This window comes from Phyllostomus hastatus, unplaced genomic scaffold (assembly GCF_019186645.2).
Source record: "Phyllostomus hastatus isolate PE091 unplaced genomic scaffold, TTU_PhHast_1.1 phas_contig_80, whole genome shotgun sequence".
NCBI lineage: Eukaryota > Metazoa > Chordata > Mammalia > Chiroptera > Phyllostomidae > Phyllostomus > Phyllostomus hastatus.
The window spans coordinates 48,377,355-48,396,405 of NW_025333960.1; the positions used below are offsets into that span (position 1 = coordinate 48,377,355).

The window sequence follows — 19,051 nt, forward strand, 5'->3', positions numbered from 1 at the left end:
CGGGGACCCCAGTGGCCGCTTATTATAAGCTATAGCTTGTGGATAATGCTAACGAAGTGCTTCAAGAAGCCACATTTGCATGACTTCACTTTTCTCTGTGCCTCCTTAAAATTGCTAATGAAAGACCGGCAAATGTGTTCTTTATGATTAATCTGTTCGCCCCTTTTCTTCACTCCTGCTGTTCAAAGGAGACCATTTGCATTCATTACAACATGTCCCTTCGCGACCACCAAACACCAACGCCTCCACCCGTGAAATCTCCAAACCTTGACTTGGCGATTGCCGCCCGACGCGGGGCTTCCCACACAAACTCTCCGTGACAGCCACAAAACGGGAGGGACCGCGACAGCACCGCGCTTCCAGGAGCATGACGCCGACTTCGGAATCCAGTTTTCAAAGGGAAATGTCATGTTTGTTTCGTGTCAGCCTCTGCTTGAGAGCAGAAAAAAATAAATAAATAAAAGCTGAACAATAGCAAGAAACCGTTGGCCTGACTGGTCATCTCCAGGCAAAGCAGAGGGCAGATGGGAAGCCATTCAACTGGCGGCAGAGCCTTGTCTGTCTACCTCCAGTTGCTTGGGGAGCAGATGAGCCAGGCTGAACCCCTGTTGAATGAGACTTCACACGTGCACACACACACACGTTTATTTAAACCGCATTATTAAAAATACATAGGCTTGGCTGTCACAGGAACAGGTGGTCTGGCCGCTCTGGCCTCTCCGGTGCAGCAGGCCGGCTGCCCGCTCTGTCCAGGGCCCTGCCTCCCAACTGTCCCCGAGTGACAAGGCGGCACACAGCCGGGCTGCACACGGAACCCCCGGTCCCCACAGGTCTCTCCTTAAGGTGGAAGGGTTTCTGGAAGTGAGCCCCTGGTAATGTGTAGATTTACAATCAACCTAGGAGAAGGAAAATAAAATCAACCTAAGAAATATGAATATATATATGAATACGTATGTACAAATGTAAAAATCACCTCTGCTTTCACATTACCATTTACATATGAACACTATAGTTTCCAGCTATCTACATACGTGTGGAATTCATGAATAAAACCATGCAATCACACACACACACAACCACCACGGAAAGGGATGTAGATACACCGCCGATATCACATAAAAACTGTATCAATGGTCTCTCACAGAGATTCTGATACAAAAACATTTTGGAAGAAAACCATATAATCCATTTTTAAGTGAGTTTCTCTCCCCAGCATTCAGATATAAAAACACTAAAAATGAAAAGACACGCACCCACCAGTCACATCCAGGTGTGCCCGCCTCTGCGGGCAGGCCGTGCAGAGGCCCCGCCCACTGCTGCACCTGCGTTCTGGCACTGACACCGGATGCCCGGGGGGGGCTCGGTCAGCCCGGCCATCGTGGGATCCAGTCTTGCCTTTGCTGTGGGCCACGTACCCCATGACTGCTGTCTGCGCCACGAGTGGGCACTGGCTGTCTCCAGTCTATTTCCACACTAGATTGTCACTGGTCACAAAGGGCCTTGTTCTCCCATTCCCTCCATTTTCCAACGGAAAAGGGGGCGAATCAGCTAAGCCTGAGCTCATTTCGTCCCAGCAATTATTGCAAAGTTCCCGCCGTGAGGGCGGCCCTGCCCCTTGTGTGTAGTGACGCGCAGCCAGGGTCCCAACAGAAGGGGGCCCTGCTTCTCTCCGAGTGTGCTCGGCCGTGTCCGTGTCCGGGCGTGCAGGCTGAGATGCCTGCCAGTTCGCGTCTCAATGGGAAACAGAGAGGCAGAAACCTGGGGGTGGGGGAAGCCGAGGGAAAGATCACCAAGTGTCAAGAGACAACAAAACATCAACTTGGTGAAGAGAAGAAGAAACGATTCTGACCCCAGAACAGTAAATCACTGACAGAATGTAGATATGTACGTTTTAGTAGTACCCAGCTAAATTATGCTCTTATTACAGATAAAGGTTATTTTTCTCTGTCTCTCCCCCTCTCCCTCTCCCTCTCCACCCCTCTCCTCACTAAAGTCCAGCTGCACATAAATTCAACCAAATGAAACCATTAGAATGAAATACCACCGAGATGCAGTCTGAAGTATAATTCCTGTGAAATAAGTAACTTTATTTAAAAATCAAAGTACTAGTCCAAAGGTAAAGAAAAATATTACATTACGATGAGAAAGAGGTCATTTAAGAAAAGGCCAAAATGACACTTCTTTGTGAAATGCTATATGGAGGCTTTTACAGCACTGGGGAAAAGGTGACTTTTTCTTAGATTTGTCCTTATTCTCTGCTTACGAAGAGAAGTAAAATGTTTGAAGAAAAGGTCACGTTTAATTCGAGGCCATGGCACACGCTCCTCTCCGAGGCCGAACACCCCCGTCGTGCCCCTTCCAGCCGTCTCCAATGACAACCGGCCTCCCTGTCCCGTGCTCCTGTCTGCCCGGGTCACATCCAAGACACACGCCAGAGGTCACTTCTCCCAGCAAAGTCACTTATTTCAAAGGATAAGTAATGGCATAAAAAAGGGGACATTCCGTTAATTTTAAAATCTGTTATCAGTTGCTTCCCTTCAGTCATCATGCAAACGGGGGAGGGGGATCACAGATTCTGCAACAACATGCACCTTCCACTGCAGCGAAGGGCTCATTCAATAGCTGAATCACTGCAGAGTGATTCCTCTAGCCTCATGGAACTCCAGACAGAGAAAGAAAAAGGAAGTTTAAGGTCTAACACACACTATGAAATTGTTGGGAAAAGTGAACTACAATCCCCAGTGAAATTGCCTCTTATGGCAATTAAGAGCCTGTTCGTGGAGCATTAACGGCCTCCGGCAAACTCAGCAAACCCATTCCTGGCTGCTGGTAATGACAGATTTCTTGGGGAGTATTATTTAATTAACAATAATGTGACAGAGCCGCTCAGTGGATATGCAGCGTTTACTTACTGGAAACATTAGGCCACGGTAAGCGAAAAAGACATGGGATTTGTTCGCCTCCCCATTATCTTTTGTTTCTGCGATCCGTTAAGTAGCTTGTATTTATTTGCCACTAGATAGTTTCAGCTGCCAACATGTCCAAAGAACTCGAGCTCTCGCTCCACAACGCTGCTAACGGTCCTTGGCCGTTTGATCCTGCACAGACATCCCCCAGGGCCTCACATGTCCGGGGACAGCCTTCTTTGTCCTTCTCCCCTCCAGGCAAGGGCAACTGCCGGCCCCCCTTCCCCATACACGCCGGGCTCCCTCCCACCCCCATACATCATTCTCCGCTAATCACCCACCAAAGTGATGCCGTTTGTTCTCTCTCCCTTCCCAAATAGCTTTAGGTTGCATCAGCAACTTGGTGGCGGCTGGGTCTCATCACCCCCAACCCCCCCCACCCCCGAGAGAGGCAGGCACTCGGACCCCATGGCCCAGGCTGAGCAGGAAGAAAAGCCCTAGGCCGGTGCAGACTTCACCCCTCCAAGTTACGGGACTACATCCCCCACGCCCAGCGGACTCCTTTGGAGCTGATTATGATGTGAAGACCCGTTTCCAACTGGCGAAGGGAGGACCACTTTCGGCTGTTCTGCACCCAGCGGGAGCTGGCAGCGTGACGTGCACTCCACAACTAACGTGACGAGCTCAGGAAAACGCAGAAACAGTGCACTCCACGGAAGGAGGAGAAAAGTGAGTTATAAAACTTTTCTTGCCATCTGCTATTTCTATGACATATAGTCACAAAATCTGGTTCTAAACTGGCCAATGGCACAGAAAAACTGGCTTGGGAAGTGACTGTGTTGCCTTGGCCCCTGTGGGAGCCAGACGAAACTGGCCAGGACAGTAATCTTACACTTGGATTGGGTGGCTGGTAACGGTAGTCACCGCCAGTGTGCATTAAGATTCCTGCCAACCGGAAGTCTTTATCTTAGAAAAGAACAATCAATGCGGAACACGGTTGCCAAACAAAACCAAGTTCCGCTCGTGGCTGCTGAAAAGACAAGTCTGAGATCCCAAGCAGTTTAGCTTGCGCTTCCGTTTGGCAGCGGGTCGGGATGGGGGTGTGTGGAGCACCGGCGCCCACAGCAGCGTGAGACTGACTGCAGAGCTAAAGATTCTTCTCTTAGATTCTTTTGGATTCAAAGTAGCTTTCGCTCAAATACTATCAAAGGCATCTGATTAAACACATCTCCCGGCAGGATTTTATCACAGGGCAATGCTTTATTATGTATAGTATAATCAGACTGGTATCATATGGCATCAGCCAGTGAATGTCTGCTTTTGAAACAACTTGTGGAAATAGATTTTATCCCTTTCTTTAATCCTAATTTGATGCTATTAACCAATTCCGTTATTTAAACTATTAAGACTAGAATCAATTTGATTTATCAGAATGTATTTCCCATTAATAAGGCTTTCTTGTTAGCCTCCTCCTTTAACCTTCATTTACTTTTAGTACTTTGAAGAGAAATATTTGCAAAGTCTTTTTCCTTAATATGGATTAAAATGTGTGGACTGGTTCCTGTTAGACTCTTCATAGCCTTACAGTGTAAGAACAAACACTTGCAGAGTTTATATGGATTTCTTTTCATGAATCTTTACAGGAAAGATGAAATTATAGGAGGGATTATAGGGGAAAGAAATAATACATTAAATTTTGCAGAAGATACAGAAGAGCATTTTCCACTCCCCAGCAACCCAACCCCTCTAACCAACAGGGGCTGGAGCTGCTGGTGCAGTTCCCAGCAGCCGCATGAGGACAGCCCTGTGGCACTGCCCAGGGCACCGAGTGCCGGGCGGGGAAGGGGTGCGGGCGTGAGGGCCAGGGAGGCGCGCACTTTTCCCCCGGCAGAGCTGGCCACCCTCTCTCACCGCCAGTGGTGCCTGAGATGAGTCAGCAGGTCATGCAGAATTCTTCGTCTCTTGTACTGACACTTGACAGCCAGTGGGGGTAGGAATGGCTGGCACCAAGCACCGTCACCCCCATCAACTGCACTTTAGTGGGACCACCGAGTCTTTTCAACGTGTGCCTGCAAATTCAACCTTCTTCCCAGGCAAAAATGAGTGAAATGCTTACTACGATGTAAAGTCGGCATCTGGAAGTATCACGACTTACAGGGGTTTTAAAAGGCCTGAAGCCCCTTTGGCTCGCCCCCGCCTTGGGCAGGCGCACACTGAAGTCGGTGGGGAACGTCGTTCCCTGCAGTCGGCCTCCCGCCCCATCCTCGGCCTGAGCCCCCAGGAGGCAGGGGAGTTCCCAACCCCCGCAAGCAACCTGTCTGGTTTATAAGCTCCCCTGTCAGAACACCCGTCCTCGTGTACGCCTCTCCTGCTATGAGCAAGGCCAGGTGCCCTGCTCCTGGTCCTAGCAGATGCCCATCTTCCGTGAAGACGGGTTTTTAAAATCTGATGTCATTATTTAGCTGCGCCTTGACTTTTCCCAGTAGCCTTAGAGAGTCCTTTCCGTTCCTCAGCCACTACAGGCTTCACCTTTAGGGTCCTGTGGGTGTCTCTGTACCTGCTCCAAACTTCCGTCCTCACCCCCAGAGACTGCCAGTGCCCTGGTGAGGACCCCAGGCCCAGCTGGTGGCTCCTCAGCAGCCTCCACTGTTACTACTGCCCGACAAGAGCCTTGGTTCTCTTGAAATGAGAAAATTATATTACCGAATCATTGTTCACTCTTAGTTAATGTGATTCTGTTCCCACCTTTATTAAATTCTTGCTTGGTGCCGACTCTGTCCTCATTCGAAGATACAGAGGGGACAGTCACTGTCCTGTGAGAATTCACAGGCTGGTGGGAAAAGCAGATCACGTGGGCTCTGCTGGCCTAACGGCCAGAGTGGCGTGGGGACACGGAAGCCAGGCCTGGTGACTATAAGTGCTCCCTGGGAAAGAGACTGCTGAGCAAAGAAGAGCCTGGCAAAGGCATTCGTGTTTGAATGAATGTATGAAGGTCTGAGAACACAGCAGCTGTGGTTTATTCTGATGGACAGAAAATGTGTGAGGAGCAGGGACAGGTGAGGCTAGATCCGTAGGAGCCAGATCCCTAGGGCCTGAAGTGCCTCCTGAAGTCGAGGAGTTGCCAGTTAAGAAATGAGGAGCTGCCAAAGACCTTGTAGCAGGCGAGTGGCCTGGTAAGATGCCTCTGGCTGATAAGAGGAGAACAGGTTAGGACAAGGTCACCAGTCAGGAAGCTGCTACCGTGTGAGGTGAATGCGTGAAATTTAAAAGACCAGAACTCTGGTTAAGGGAAGAGGGATGGAGAGAAAGATGGATTTGAGGAAGACTTAGAAGGTGTAACTGGTTAAACTTGAGAGATTTAAGTAACCAGATGTGGGTAGGGGTTAGGGGACGGAAAGAGTCTTAGTGGACACTGACTTCTGGATTCCCACAACTAGAAGTGCCACTCATTCTCCAGGCTAGAGTAAGCAGGGCCAGAGACCCAACCAAACACACACACACACACACACACACACAGGAGCCAAACCGGAAACTGTCCCTGTGACCCATGGGTCTTACGTTTGTTCAGTGAGTTCTCATTTCCGAATGTTAACTGCATTTTATTTCACTCATTATTGCTCTGTTTGCATTCCAATACTTCTCCAAAGAGCCAGGTGTATAAAGTCAAGACACACTTTGACCAACGTCGCTTTAATGTGTTCTGTTTCGGTCAAGTCTCAACGCTTAGTGATCAGGACTTTAGATATCCTGAAAATTATGAATAACCCATAAACACCTGATACAGAACTTACTCCTATAAAATATTACTTATCATTCACTGCACTGAAGTTGAACATGTAATTGAATTAATTACATTCTCCCGTCACTCAGCACTGAACAGTCAGGACTGTGTTTTCTCATTTGCTCAGCCTGAGTGGGCACAGTCCACGGTTCTGCACGCACAGCTCCCAGAGAACCCCCTTCTGTGGAGACACCATCTCTGTCACAGCATACGTGAGAAGCGGGCCATTCAGACAGGACTTGCTCTATACGTGCTTTTTAGACCGAACAATAACTATCTCTCCCGTCCCTTTCTAAACTCAAAAACTTGCTTGTGATCCGGGACAGGTTATCGGCCCTTTGCTCTTCTGAGGTCACAAAAATTCCCCCCACTGGACTCAGCCGGCTTGACGGATGCTCCAGGTGTGGCAGGCCGTCTTCCTAAAGACGGCCACAGCAACACCTCCCACCCCACAGGCTCTCCTGGCGCCTGGCCACTCCCCTCGTGCGTGTGCACGTGTGAGTGGCTCACGACCACAGAAAGCAGCAGGAGTGAAGCCGGGGAAACTCTGAGACCAGGTCACAGAAGGGCCCATACAAGGGGAGGCAGCTTTGGCTTTGAGAACAGGCGCACTCGCGCTGGAGCCCTGACCTCGTACACCACACCGCACACTGTCCCACAGCCGCCGTGGAAGCCCCGTCGGCCCACGTGGAAACCACACACAAAGGCACGAAACCAGACCGCGTGACGGGACAGACCTGCCCCCGCAGCCCCGGCCTGCACGACACCACTGCCTTCGGGGTCTGGCCACCACCTGATGGCAAATGCCTGAGAAACCCCACTCCAGAGCCACCCCAGTCAAGGCAGAGCCACCCGGTCAAGGCACACCAAGTTCCTGACCCACAGAAACCAATAGAGTGACTGCTGTCTAAAGCTCCTGTCACTGGAGGGGAACTGTTTCACAGCAGTAGCTAGCCAGAAAACAGGAATTAGTGTCCAAAGGGTCCAGTACGAGGTCAAATGAGGGAGGACCGGTGGACTGGATTTTCCATTCCTCGATGTATGAGACGACATTGTGCCCCCGATCCAGGCCTCCGTGTGGTTGGTGAGCTTAATGCCAAAGCCGGACGGGACTCGGATGAGCCCGAAACGCCTGAAAAGGCCCTGGATTCGGAACCGCTCCTACTCCTGGTCACTGCGGGGCCCACGGCAGCTCCCTTTTGCTGGGAAGGACCTAGTTTGGGACCAACCTGGCCTGGGCTGCTTGGGAATCTCTGTTTTCCTAAATCCCTGTTAACACGGCAGAACTTCCCAAGGAAGAACACAAACTTAAGTGCACAGTCGGGGATTCCATCACAAGCTAACTGGACCAGGCTTTGGTGGGGGGAGGGGAGCAGGAGGGCTCTGTTCAGGGTTCCATCGAGGAATTAAGACTACCCCACACACTTGCTTGAAACGTGGTCCCCAGCTGGGGAGCCATCAGGGAATTAAAATGGTCCAGAGAAATGAGGACATTTAACCCATCTCTGCCCCACGACGGTGCCACTGTGGTGTAACTGGAGGCAGGTCGCTACGCAGGCTACAGATCAGAAAACCACCCGGTCGCATGCGCATGGCGGGTGTGCTCTGGCGGGGAGATGGAGAGACAGCGGTACCCAGAGGGAAACACTGGGCCTCGCACTTGCAGACGACGTCTCCTACGACTACCTCCCACGGGGCAGCTGGGACCTGTAGGTACACGGCATCAGACCGGGACCAGCCAAACCTGACGTAGCACAGCTCACGGTACCAGCGCAGTCGGAGGCAGCTCCAGAGCGGACTTCCCACTCTGAGAACCGTGGAGTGGCCACGTGCTGCTCTCCCACTCACAGGTGTGTGGCCACGGCTCACACAGAGAGATGGGCTCCCATCCTGTCGGGGCACAAGGGGTGGTGTGACCTTGGGCATGGACATTCTGGCTCTCTTCAGGCTTCTTATCTGTATCATTAACGATTTTACAGAGTATTTTTAAAAAGTTAATGAATACCCACAACCCCAACGTGAGAGTGAGGTAGAAGGAACAGTGTCTGTGGCCAAAAGTCCCCAGCTGAGTGACGTCCCCGCTCACGGTCACCGAATCGGCCCCAGGTCAGCGGGCACCAGCGGCACAGGTGCCCAGCGGCAGGGAGAAGGGCTCTCGGGAAGGAGGAGGGGCTCATGTGCTCTTTTTTTTTTTTTTTTGCTTTTTTAAGTTTAATCTTCTTTGTATTTTTTCCCATTACTACTTAGTCCCCTTGTGCCCCCCTCCCACCATCGATCACCACATATTCATGAATCCTTTCTCCTTTTTGGAGCTGTATCCCTCCGCCCCATGGCCTCCCTGGCTGTCATCTGCCTCCATCCGTGAGTCCATCTCTGTCCTGCTTGGATTCCACATAGGGGTGAAGTCACAGAGTACGTGTCTTTCTCTGACAGGCTTATTTCACTTAGCACAATGCTCTCCAGGTCCATCCACACTGTCGCAAAGGGGAAAATATTCTTCCTTTTTGTGGCCGAGTAGAACTCCATGGTGTACATGTCCCACGGTTTTTATCCACTCAGATGGACACCTGAGTGCGTCCGTATCTTGGCAATTGTAAATAACTGAACATAGACAGGGGAGCTGACGTCTTTCTGAAGTAGTGTTTTGAGGTCCTTGAGATACATGCCCAGAGGTGGAATTGCTGGGTCAAAAGGCAGATGCACTCTGAGGTGTCTCTACACTTCTTTCCACAGTGGCTGCATCAGTCTGCATCCCACCAACAATGCAAAAGCTTCCCCTTCGTCCACCTCTTCGCCAGCACTTGTTTTTATTTGTTTGACTCGTTTGACTTACTGATGACAGCCATCGTGACACGTGTGAAGTGATACGGCACTATGGTTTTAATGTGCATCTCTCTGATGATTAGTGACACTGAGTATCTTTTCATGGGTCTACTGGCCATCTGTATGTCCTCGTTGGAGAAGTGTCTATTCAGGTACTTTACCGATTTTTTAATTGGATTGTTTTTTGGTGTTGACTTTTTTAAGTACTTTATGAATTTTGGATAACAACCCTTTATCAGATGTATCGGCAAATATGTTCTCCCATTCTGCAGGCTGTCTTTTTCTTTTGTTTCCCTTGCCTGGGGAGACGATTCCGATTTAAAAAATTCCATGAGCTAAAACAAAAATTCTATGAGCAATATCTGAGATTTTGCTGCCTGTGTTCCTTCTAGGATTTTTATGGTTTCAGGTCTAACATTTAAGTCTTTGATCCATTTTGAATTTGTTCCTGTGTGGGGTATAAGGAGGTTGTCTAGTTTCATTTTTCTGCACCTATCTGCCCAATTTTCCCAACACCATTTATTGAATAAACTATCTTTAGCCCATAGTATGTGCTTGCTTCCTCTGTCAAATATTAATTGACTATAAAGGCGTGGGTTTATTTCTGGGCTCTCTGTTCTGTTCCATTGATCTGTCTGTCTGTGTTTATGCCAGGACCAGGCTGTTTTGATTACGATGGCCTGCCTAAACTTCCTTTGGAGTTTTGGACTAAAAAGAGAAAGTTCCTCCCTCACCTCTTTTAATAATCAGCCATGCAAGAATGAACTTTTTATCCCTAAGTCTAAAACCAAATGTATTATCTTGCCTCTAACGAATGCCTCCTCCCGACCTCCTGCCATAACCTAAGCACAGACGTCTTCTTGTCATTGTTTCACCACCCACCCCGCAGCCCCCTTCCTTCTAAGCCAGGGCTGTCAAACTCAGCTTCACCGGGGGCCACATCAGCCTCGCAGTTGCCTTCAAAGAGCCGAACGTAACTTTAGGACTGTGTACAAACGTAACTGCTCCTTAACAGTTAAGTAGAGCCCGGTGCTGCCGCTGGGAAGAAACAAGGTGCGGGGCCAGACAAAACAAGTGGAGGGCCGGATTCGGCCCACGGCCCTGTGTTTGCCGCGCGCGCGCTCTAATCTGTCCGGTTGGCGGGTGGTGGCAGAGTCTGCCTCCTCGAGAGCTCAGACAGCTCACCCAACTTTTCCGTCCCTGAGACCTCAGCTGAAGTCCTCACCAGTTTTCCCTGGACTCTCAAAGGATTCCCCCACCCCCTCTCCAGCAGCAGGACTAAAAACATTTAACCACATAGCAAAGCATTTAATTGCTTGCTATGAACAACTAAACACACTCAAAACACTTCAGTCCTGCACTGTCCAAAGCTCCTAGCGGTTCTGGCCTGCATCTCTGATCAGTCTCCCAAGTGGACCGCTTTCTCCCACACAGGCCTCTGCGGCCCACATCCGCACCTCCGCACGTGCGGTTTCTTCCCCTTGAAATGCCCTCCTCACTATCCTTCGAGGTCTGGTTCCTACGCTACCTTAAACCTTTTCCTCCCGAGAGAAATCATTTCTCCCTCCTCTGAACTGGCCTAGCATCTGTTGTCAGGGGTCTTGTGTCCCCTGCCATAAACAGGTCTGCGTTACAGGCAGTCATGTACGAAGTGCATGCTGCAGGGTCACTCCTGAAAAAGAAACCCAGTTCATCCACCTCCCTGTTTTGTCGCATCTGCCAATAGCCGAGGTGTAAACACTCACACCCCAGCTGAGTGGTAGGGGTCGGGAGAGATGTACAGATCAGGTCTCAGGAGAGCTGGAAGGAGCCACGCCAGCACACTCCTCTTCGTTTATTTGTACAATGGGGAAAGAATTCCTTTTCATGGAATTCTTGCAAAGATTAAATGACAAAGTAAACACAAACTACTTAACATCGCCTGGCAGAGAGGAAGTGCTCCATCCTGTGGCTTCTGCTGTGACTCCTCGCTCCTCCTGCTGCTGCTCCAACAGGACCCCCACCGCTGGTACCGGTGCCACGCCTGCGCCTGCTCCTGACTCCCGTTCCCACACCAGCATTAACGCTGACGTCTCCCCCTCTGAGCTGTAAACTCCCTGGGGGAGGGAAAAGGGAGTCACATCAGGAAGCACCTACTGTTTTCAAACACAGGTCTTCCACCACCTGCCGAACACCTTGCTACAAGCTTCGGAGATATTCTCTCACTTAATTCTGACAATCGCCTTGTGAGTTTACCTCCGCTCTGTAGCTGGCAGACCGGGACGGAAACCGTCTAAGTCTCCTGCTCAGGACTGCGCGGGTGAGAAGTGGTGGGGCTGGAAGCAAGACTCTCAGTTTCATCTGGCTCCACAAACCGTCCTTTAATTAAACGTCGTCAGTACTCAAATAGCTATCAAACTAATAAAGTCAGTCTTCATTTTAGAGAGCAACTGTTTCCCCCAAACTCTTTCCTATCAACCAATCTCTGTGGTCCGGGGAAGGCCACAGAGCCGTTCGGCCGCCCTGGAGCTCTGCACAGAGGCAAAGCTGTGAGAGGAAGCACTGACTAGCAATTACCTGCAAGTTCTCATCAAAGAAAAACTTTAGCCAAAGATGCACATTTAAAATGTGTGCTTTTAAAAAATGAACAAGCACACATTTATTGTAATTACTGTAAATGTCACTTAAACTAAAAATAGTGAGCGTGTGAGACAAGTCTGGGAAATCAGAAGTGGCCGTTCCTGAGTAACTGTAGCCACAGCAAGTGCCCACGGACTGAAGTACACTTCCATTCGCTCTGATCGCGAGGGAAACAGAAGGAAGCGGAAAGTAGGTCAGAGACTTCCCGACTCCTTCAGGACTTAAACGTTCGCTGAGTTTGTGTGAAGGGACCAGCAACAATCTGTCAACATCTTCCATCCTTGACGATATGGAAAGAAAGACAGGGCACCCTCAAGTGGAAGAAATGACTGAAATGAGCATGAAAGGCAAAGAGGACCGGGCACGAGCTGTAGAGGAGGGGTTTCTGAAGTGGAGACCCCTTTCCTTGAGACCTGAGCCGGGGCACTGACACCCAGAGGCTCGGCGTACAGACAGGACACGCGGCGGCGCAGGCTCCAAGTCAGCTCTCAACCATGTGACTCCAGCTCCCTTCCACCGTTTGCTCCACTGCTCTGACGCACGCACAGCATCTATCCTAATACAAAACCAGACACTGTCCCCAAACTCCCCCTCTCAGCCACACCCGCCCCGCCGTTCCATTTCTGAGTCTCACAACCCAGCCTGGCCGTGGGGCAGAACAGCGGAGGCAGAGAGCGCGTGGAGAGAAAGGGCAGGTCCCGGGGGCCGAGAACGGCTCCAGGGACCACTGTCGGAGCCGGACCTTCGGGCTCAGGATTTCCGCAGCTCCTGAGGGACCTGGAGTTCACGGAACTATGTATGATCAGAATTAGAATAAGCAAGAATGACGGCCAACTTGTCTAGGAAACCTCCATGGAAATTAAGTGTTCTTTGTGTTTTCTGTTCGATTAAAGAAAGAAGGCGACACGCTGACCCCTCCACTGCAGTCGCACCGTCCACTTGTTGTGGACGGCTTCTCTGAGGGGTCGGGGAAGGAGGTACGGCCACGTTAAATGCAAACACTGATTCTGAGACACACCCCATTTCAGAAATGTTAACTGTGGGAACAGGGTCGAGTCACGGGGCAAGTGAGATGTGGAGGGAGAGGGTGGGGGCGAGAGCACAGCCCAAATGCAGGAGATCGAGTCCCTGGACAACCTCCTCTGGCTCTGCAGGGGGCTGGCTGCCTCCATAGACGGGTGGCTTTGAGCAGGCCGGTGAGTTCATGGCCATTCACCTCGTGGTACGGGAGGTCTGCAGCTGATGAAAACGACGATGGGTCTCGGTGAGTCAGAGACCGGCCCCACCTTTCAGCGCACAAAACCACACCACACGCCCTTTCCGGAACGGGCCCCCGGGGGTAGGCTGCGGTCAGGGCACGAACGCACACATCCAGACTCAGGGCGTTGGAGGTGTGCTTCCAGGAGCACCGAAAATACTTCCCTTATGGAAGTTTACAGTGGAAATCTAACCATCTGGGAACTATACATAGTCAAAGGGATCTATGAACTTTTCACCCCACTTCACACTCACACGGCCTGTTTTGCTCTCCGTGGGTTCTCCTCTCTATCCAGGGGGGTCCAACCTTCTGGTGTCTCTGGGCCGCACTGGAAGAACAACTGTCATCTCGGGCCACACATTAAATACAGTGTGGCACGTAATCACAAAAAAATATCTCATAATGTTTTCAGTAAATTTACGATTTTGTGTTGGGCCACATTCACAGCCATCCTGGGCTGCGTGTGGCCCACAGGCCGTGGGTTGGGCAGCCCTGCGAGAACTCTGGCTCGTGAGTAAGTGTGTGTGTTTGCATTCCTCAAGAGGAACCCTTGACTGAGGGACAGGCTAAGGCCGTCACAGAGCTGCGTTCTGACTGAATGCTGACGCACCGCACGGTCCACCGTCACACGCCCTGTGTATCTGCAACCTTCACAAAGCTTCGTTTTTCTTTTTAAGGGCATGTTGGAGGCTCTTTCTGTAAGTAAAAGTGATAGCTTAAGGAGTTCGGCTGCCTAAAACCACACCACCACCGTCTACATTTACCTGGGAGAAGGAATGAGGCCATACCAGAAAATGAACACCCACCCACATCACAGGGAGTCACCGGCAGAGGCAACTGATGTTTTGCTTCTGCGGAGACGTCTGAGCTTACCGAGCAGTGCTTCCATTACCATGAACAGCTCAGGAAAACTGGGATAATGAAGAGAGGAATCAGGGGGAGACGATAAAAGCCCAGTGCATTCCAATAAGAAAGCAGTAACCATCCCTTCCCCCTACTTTAAATTTCACAACGAATTCAAGTAACAAAATAAACAATCCACTGAGAGCACACTTTATGTACAACTTTAATTTCTTCCCACTGTGTTCATCACCAAGCTATTTGCTTTTCTGTAGGCAGGATGACGGGGAAAACTTTTAAAAGACTCATTTAACGGAGAAGTCAATTTCCACTAATGCAGTCTCCATGTGGCACATGCGGTCCTCTGAGCAGATCTGCATACACAAATATGCACATACTGGCCTCTTCTTTCACAAGAACAACAGAAATTAGCCCGCTTCCAGGACTATTCTTATCCTGCAGGGGAAACATGACTATGAGAACCGTATTATTTATAATAATTGCAAACTGGTTAGTATTTCTGATTTTCCCTTGTATAGAAACAGCTCTAATTACGCACAGAATAATGTAACTATTGTATAATCCAGATTGCACTTTCTAGAAAGTGAGGCAGGAGGTATTTCTCATGCGCTCCGCCATGAGACAGCAGGAATAAAGTGTTCTCCATCAAGGGTAGCTATCAAGCTCCGTACCACGGAGTTTTCAGGCAGTGCAGGCTTTCAGGTTTGGGGAAGAGGACGTGCGAGGGGAACAGGGGCCACCAGAGCTGTCACAGGGTCACCGAGGGCTCCCCAGTCCTAACCACGCAGAAGCCGCCTCTGAGCGTGCTCAGGGAGGGGGAGGACACGAGGGCGTTGCGCTGGCATGCAGGAGGCGAAGCAGACAGGGGAGAGAGGTGGAAGCTGAGGGGACGATCCGCCTCCCAGTGCCCATCACAAAGGTTCCAAAGATTGTCCCTCTCCCCACCCAGCTCTTCAGATGACCCCTGCGGGTAAAGATGGGGGCTCTGGCGGACAAGAGTGCAGGCCCCCTTTGTCAAAGACGGACTTACAGCCCCTCAGCATTCCCTCACATCTCACCCAGCCCCTGAAGTTCAGCCAGTGGCGGCAGATGAGGCACGTCCTCGCCCTGCACCCGCACGCGTGCACCTGTGCACTTTGACCCCTACGCGAGATGCTAAGACTGGCCAGAAAAAGGAATCAAAATAATCAAAACCAATCTAAAATAATTCTTGGGCAGAGTGCCCAGTAGAACTTCTCCCAGATGTAAAAGTCTGTGAAATAGCATACATACATACAGTAAGCCCTTTCCAAACTGTGGTCCAATAACAAGCACCCAGGAGATGTGTTTCAGATTTAGCTTCATCATCCCCACGTACAACGAAGGTCGTTCCTCCTCCCGTGCCCGCCCCAGCGGCCGTGGGCTGCGCTGTCCTTTTCAGGGCCCTGTCGCCTGCGTTACCGCAGCAGCAGACCCTCACGGTGGCAGTCCTGGGAGGCGGGTGGGACCGGGAGGACCGTCCCGGTGAGCACGTGAGAAGCCAGAGTTCAGCAGAGTGAACGCGGGAGAGGTGACGAGGACAGGCCGGGAGCTGCAGTGGCCGACTTAAGTCGGGTGCTCTCCGGGGAAGCTGCGGCCGGGCCTCTCTCTCACAACACAGGGAATATTCCCCTACAGTTGTACCCATCATGGTATTCTGGCCAGGGCTTTTTTTTTTTTTTTCTTTAGCCATCATCCATGTCCCTAGAACAGCACAGCTATTTCTCACCGACCTTTACCAATCACTCATTTCCGGGGCTACGGCTGCTTCTTCGAGACGTCTCCCCTTAGGGGTCAGAGTACATGAGCGGGGTTTCTGTCGGCCCAGAGAGAAAGGACCTCGAACCCTGGGTGGCCCACCTCCTGGCGCACCACGGTGACTCATTAGCAAACGTCGCCCTGGATGAGGCCCCGTGGCTCCCTACACTCAGCGGCCACCCGCCTCGGAGCCCCGCCCACCGGAGGCACAGCCGCCCACTCCCTTACAGAGTCTCCGAAGTCCCCCTCAGCTTGTCCCTCGTGACCGGTTCTCACTGACGTGACTTCTCACACAGGCGTGAAATGGCACCGTATGAAACGACTGTAAGGCACCTTTCAACTCTCTTGTTCACGTTAACACTGAGCATTCGAGAGGAAGGCTGAAGTGAGTTCTGACGGTGCCAGGTGCAGGCGGTGGCCGAGGCCCGCACTCGGAACCCCCTGCAGACGTGGGGCGAGATCCAGCTGCGCGGGTCTGCACCCCGAGTGCACGCATTTGTCCTGGGAAGAGGACAGCAGATAGGTCTCCCCGTAACAGTGGAAATACCAGGCCCACAGAAGACAGCCTGGCTGCTCCTGACAGAGCGCCTTCAGTGCTGTGCCAGCCAGAGAAAAGGCTGATGAGGCCGCAGCCCAGGGGTGGGGTCCCCAGCTAATCGGACTTCACAGAACAAGGGAAGTCTGACTGATGACATGCTGTCCCCAGGGCAGAAGTCAACGTCCCTTTGACTCGGGAGCCTTTCAGATCAGGGGCAAAATACCTGTAGGCTAGACTCCTAGTGCCCACAGCAGCTCGTGACTCACAGCACTTCAGAGTCTCTTGAGAACCCTACGAGGGTCACCTGGCCATTCAGACCCCAGCAAGGTCGCCCTGGCAGCCCCTGCCAGTGCTTCCGAGCCAGAGCGGCAGGCGGGGGTGAAGCCTGAGTTCCACTGCGAGCTCAGAGAACGGTTCAAGTCGGAGAGGGAGGTGCTCCGTGGCTGCTCACAGATGAAGTCCAAGGTTCCCATATTATCAGTAACGTGGGGTAGGCACGAGGTAATTGTGGGTGGCAAAAAGATGGATTTTGTTTTTAGTTTTTTAATGAGCCAAGGAAAACGGCTGGGTTCATGAAAATATTAGTGACTAGCTGTAAGTTTTGGAAATGAACGCCACTTGTAAGAGTTTACAGGGCTGCCTGACCGTAAGTATTGCAAAGTACACACTGTTAATTCAAGCCGATCAATGATACGGCATAACCCTTCAGCTCCGCTACCAATGGGAAGAAATTTACTGACTAGTTTTATCCAACCGAAATCCACATCCAAAGATTTGGGGTTGAGTATAGCAAGAAAAACTATCTTGTTTTCATCAAAATATTATTTATGTCTCCAGCATTTCTAAAGCAGCCCCACGTTAAGACTCTTTAATCTGCTGAGCAGAAAACTGAGTGCTGACGTTTCCTGAAAACTTGCTACAAGCCCACAGGAAAGAGTCTGACGTCCTTACATTGTGTTTTCCTTCACTTGACAGGGAGTCAACGTCGAGCGCATGGACTTGAACTGGGATCTCATCTGGGAAGCATAAGTATCCAACAAACCTCGTCATTTTTTTTTTATTTGGAAAATACTCACGTTCCAGCGGCTCACCATCCTGTGCGTCACCCTCGGGAAGCCTGGCGATCCCATGCGGACTTCCGGGAGAATGAGCAATGCCAAGGGCTGGCTGGGACTCGGCATGTCCTTGTGCTTCTGGGGGCTGATGGACCTCACGACCGCTGTCCTCTCCAGCTCACCGACTCCACCGGGCAGACCAGAGGCGCTCCCGTCGGCCAAGCCGCAGTCACACCTGCGCACGAAGAGGAGCTGGGTCTGGAACCAGTTTTTCGTCCTGGAAGAGTACACGGGCACGGACCCTTTGTACGTCGGCAAGGTAAGAGCTACCCAAGAGAAAGAAAAAATCATCAAGATGTTAAATACTGAGACTGACTATGGACTGGATGTGCAAACTCACCTAGCCTGTGTCTGACGCCTGAGAACAACTTGAACTAGCGGTGCGTTACCTGACAGCCAGCTGACCCTGAGTTTTGCTTTGTCAGGTGACCAGCCAGGAAGGAAAGGCTTCTCTCCAGGCTCCTGCCTCTGCTCTGAGCAGGGGTGGGCTGGGGGAGGGACGAGGAACAGGATTTGGGAGGGCAAGCCCATTAAAGTCACAAAGGAGGAAGCGGCAGCCTGGGGAACGACAGGGTGGGGAAGAAGGAAACAGGGAATGCAAGGGGGGTAGCAGGAGACTTTTTGGTTCCTACCCCTCCCACCAGAGCATCTCCATGGGCACTGTCTGAGGCCCAAATTTAATGGGGGGCAGGGTACAGAACAAAACATACTTCACTTCAGAATATGCTAGTATGTGCTCTATACTCAAGGATAGCTGGAGACAATCAATGAACATATTTATCAACTTTGTACTCAAATCCCCTTGATACATCTGTCATTTCATTTTTAATCCAGGCTTTCTCCTATGTTTACATTATCCGGTTGTTAATCAGAGACTATTTTGTGAAAGCAACCCAGTGAGAGGAAATGGAAACCAAGGAACTAATTAGAAAATAAATAATTCATTCCGGTGATAACCTGAACACTCACTTAGCACAAAGGCTAAGAACGTGGGTTTCACAGTCAGTCACCTGCAGGTTCAAGCCCTGTCCTGGCCACTCCTCCCACAGGACTTCAGACAGGCCCCGACGCCCCATCAGCCTCTGTTTCTCCAAATGTCCAGTGGGGATAGTACGAGAGGGACAGCTTCTCCCCTCCACTCCCACCCACGTCTCAGCCCAGTTACCCGATTCTGCCCCCACCCCTGCACACATGCTGGGCTTTCCACGCGCCTCAGGACACACACCCCCGCCGCGCCCAACCACAGCCAACCACGGCCAGCGGCTGCATTCCAGGGAGCCACCCAGCAGAGGCCTCGGACGCTGCTGACCCGCCAGCCCCTCCTCCTCGGCTCACAGTCCTCTCTGGGCTTCATGGCCTTCACCACGTCCACCT

General features: G+C 51.2%; 1 protein-coding gene across 1 annotated transcript in view; it reads left to right on the top strand.

Annotated features, from left to right (window-relative positions):
- CDH20 (cadherin 20) overlaps window positions 1-19,051 on the top strand; it is a 172,918-nt gene that overhangs the window by 113,483 nt on the left and 40,384 nt on the right. The window contains exons 2-3 of the mRNA XM_045850344.1: window positions 3,287-3,635; window positions 17,538-17,936. Of these exons, the coding sequence (XP_045706300.1) occupies window positions 17,691-17,936 (246 nt within the window). The 5' untranslated portion in view covers window positions 3,287-3,635; window positions 17,538-17,690. The remainder of the gene's footprint in view (window positions 1-3,286; window positions 3,636-17,537; window positions 17,937-19,051) is intronic.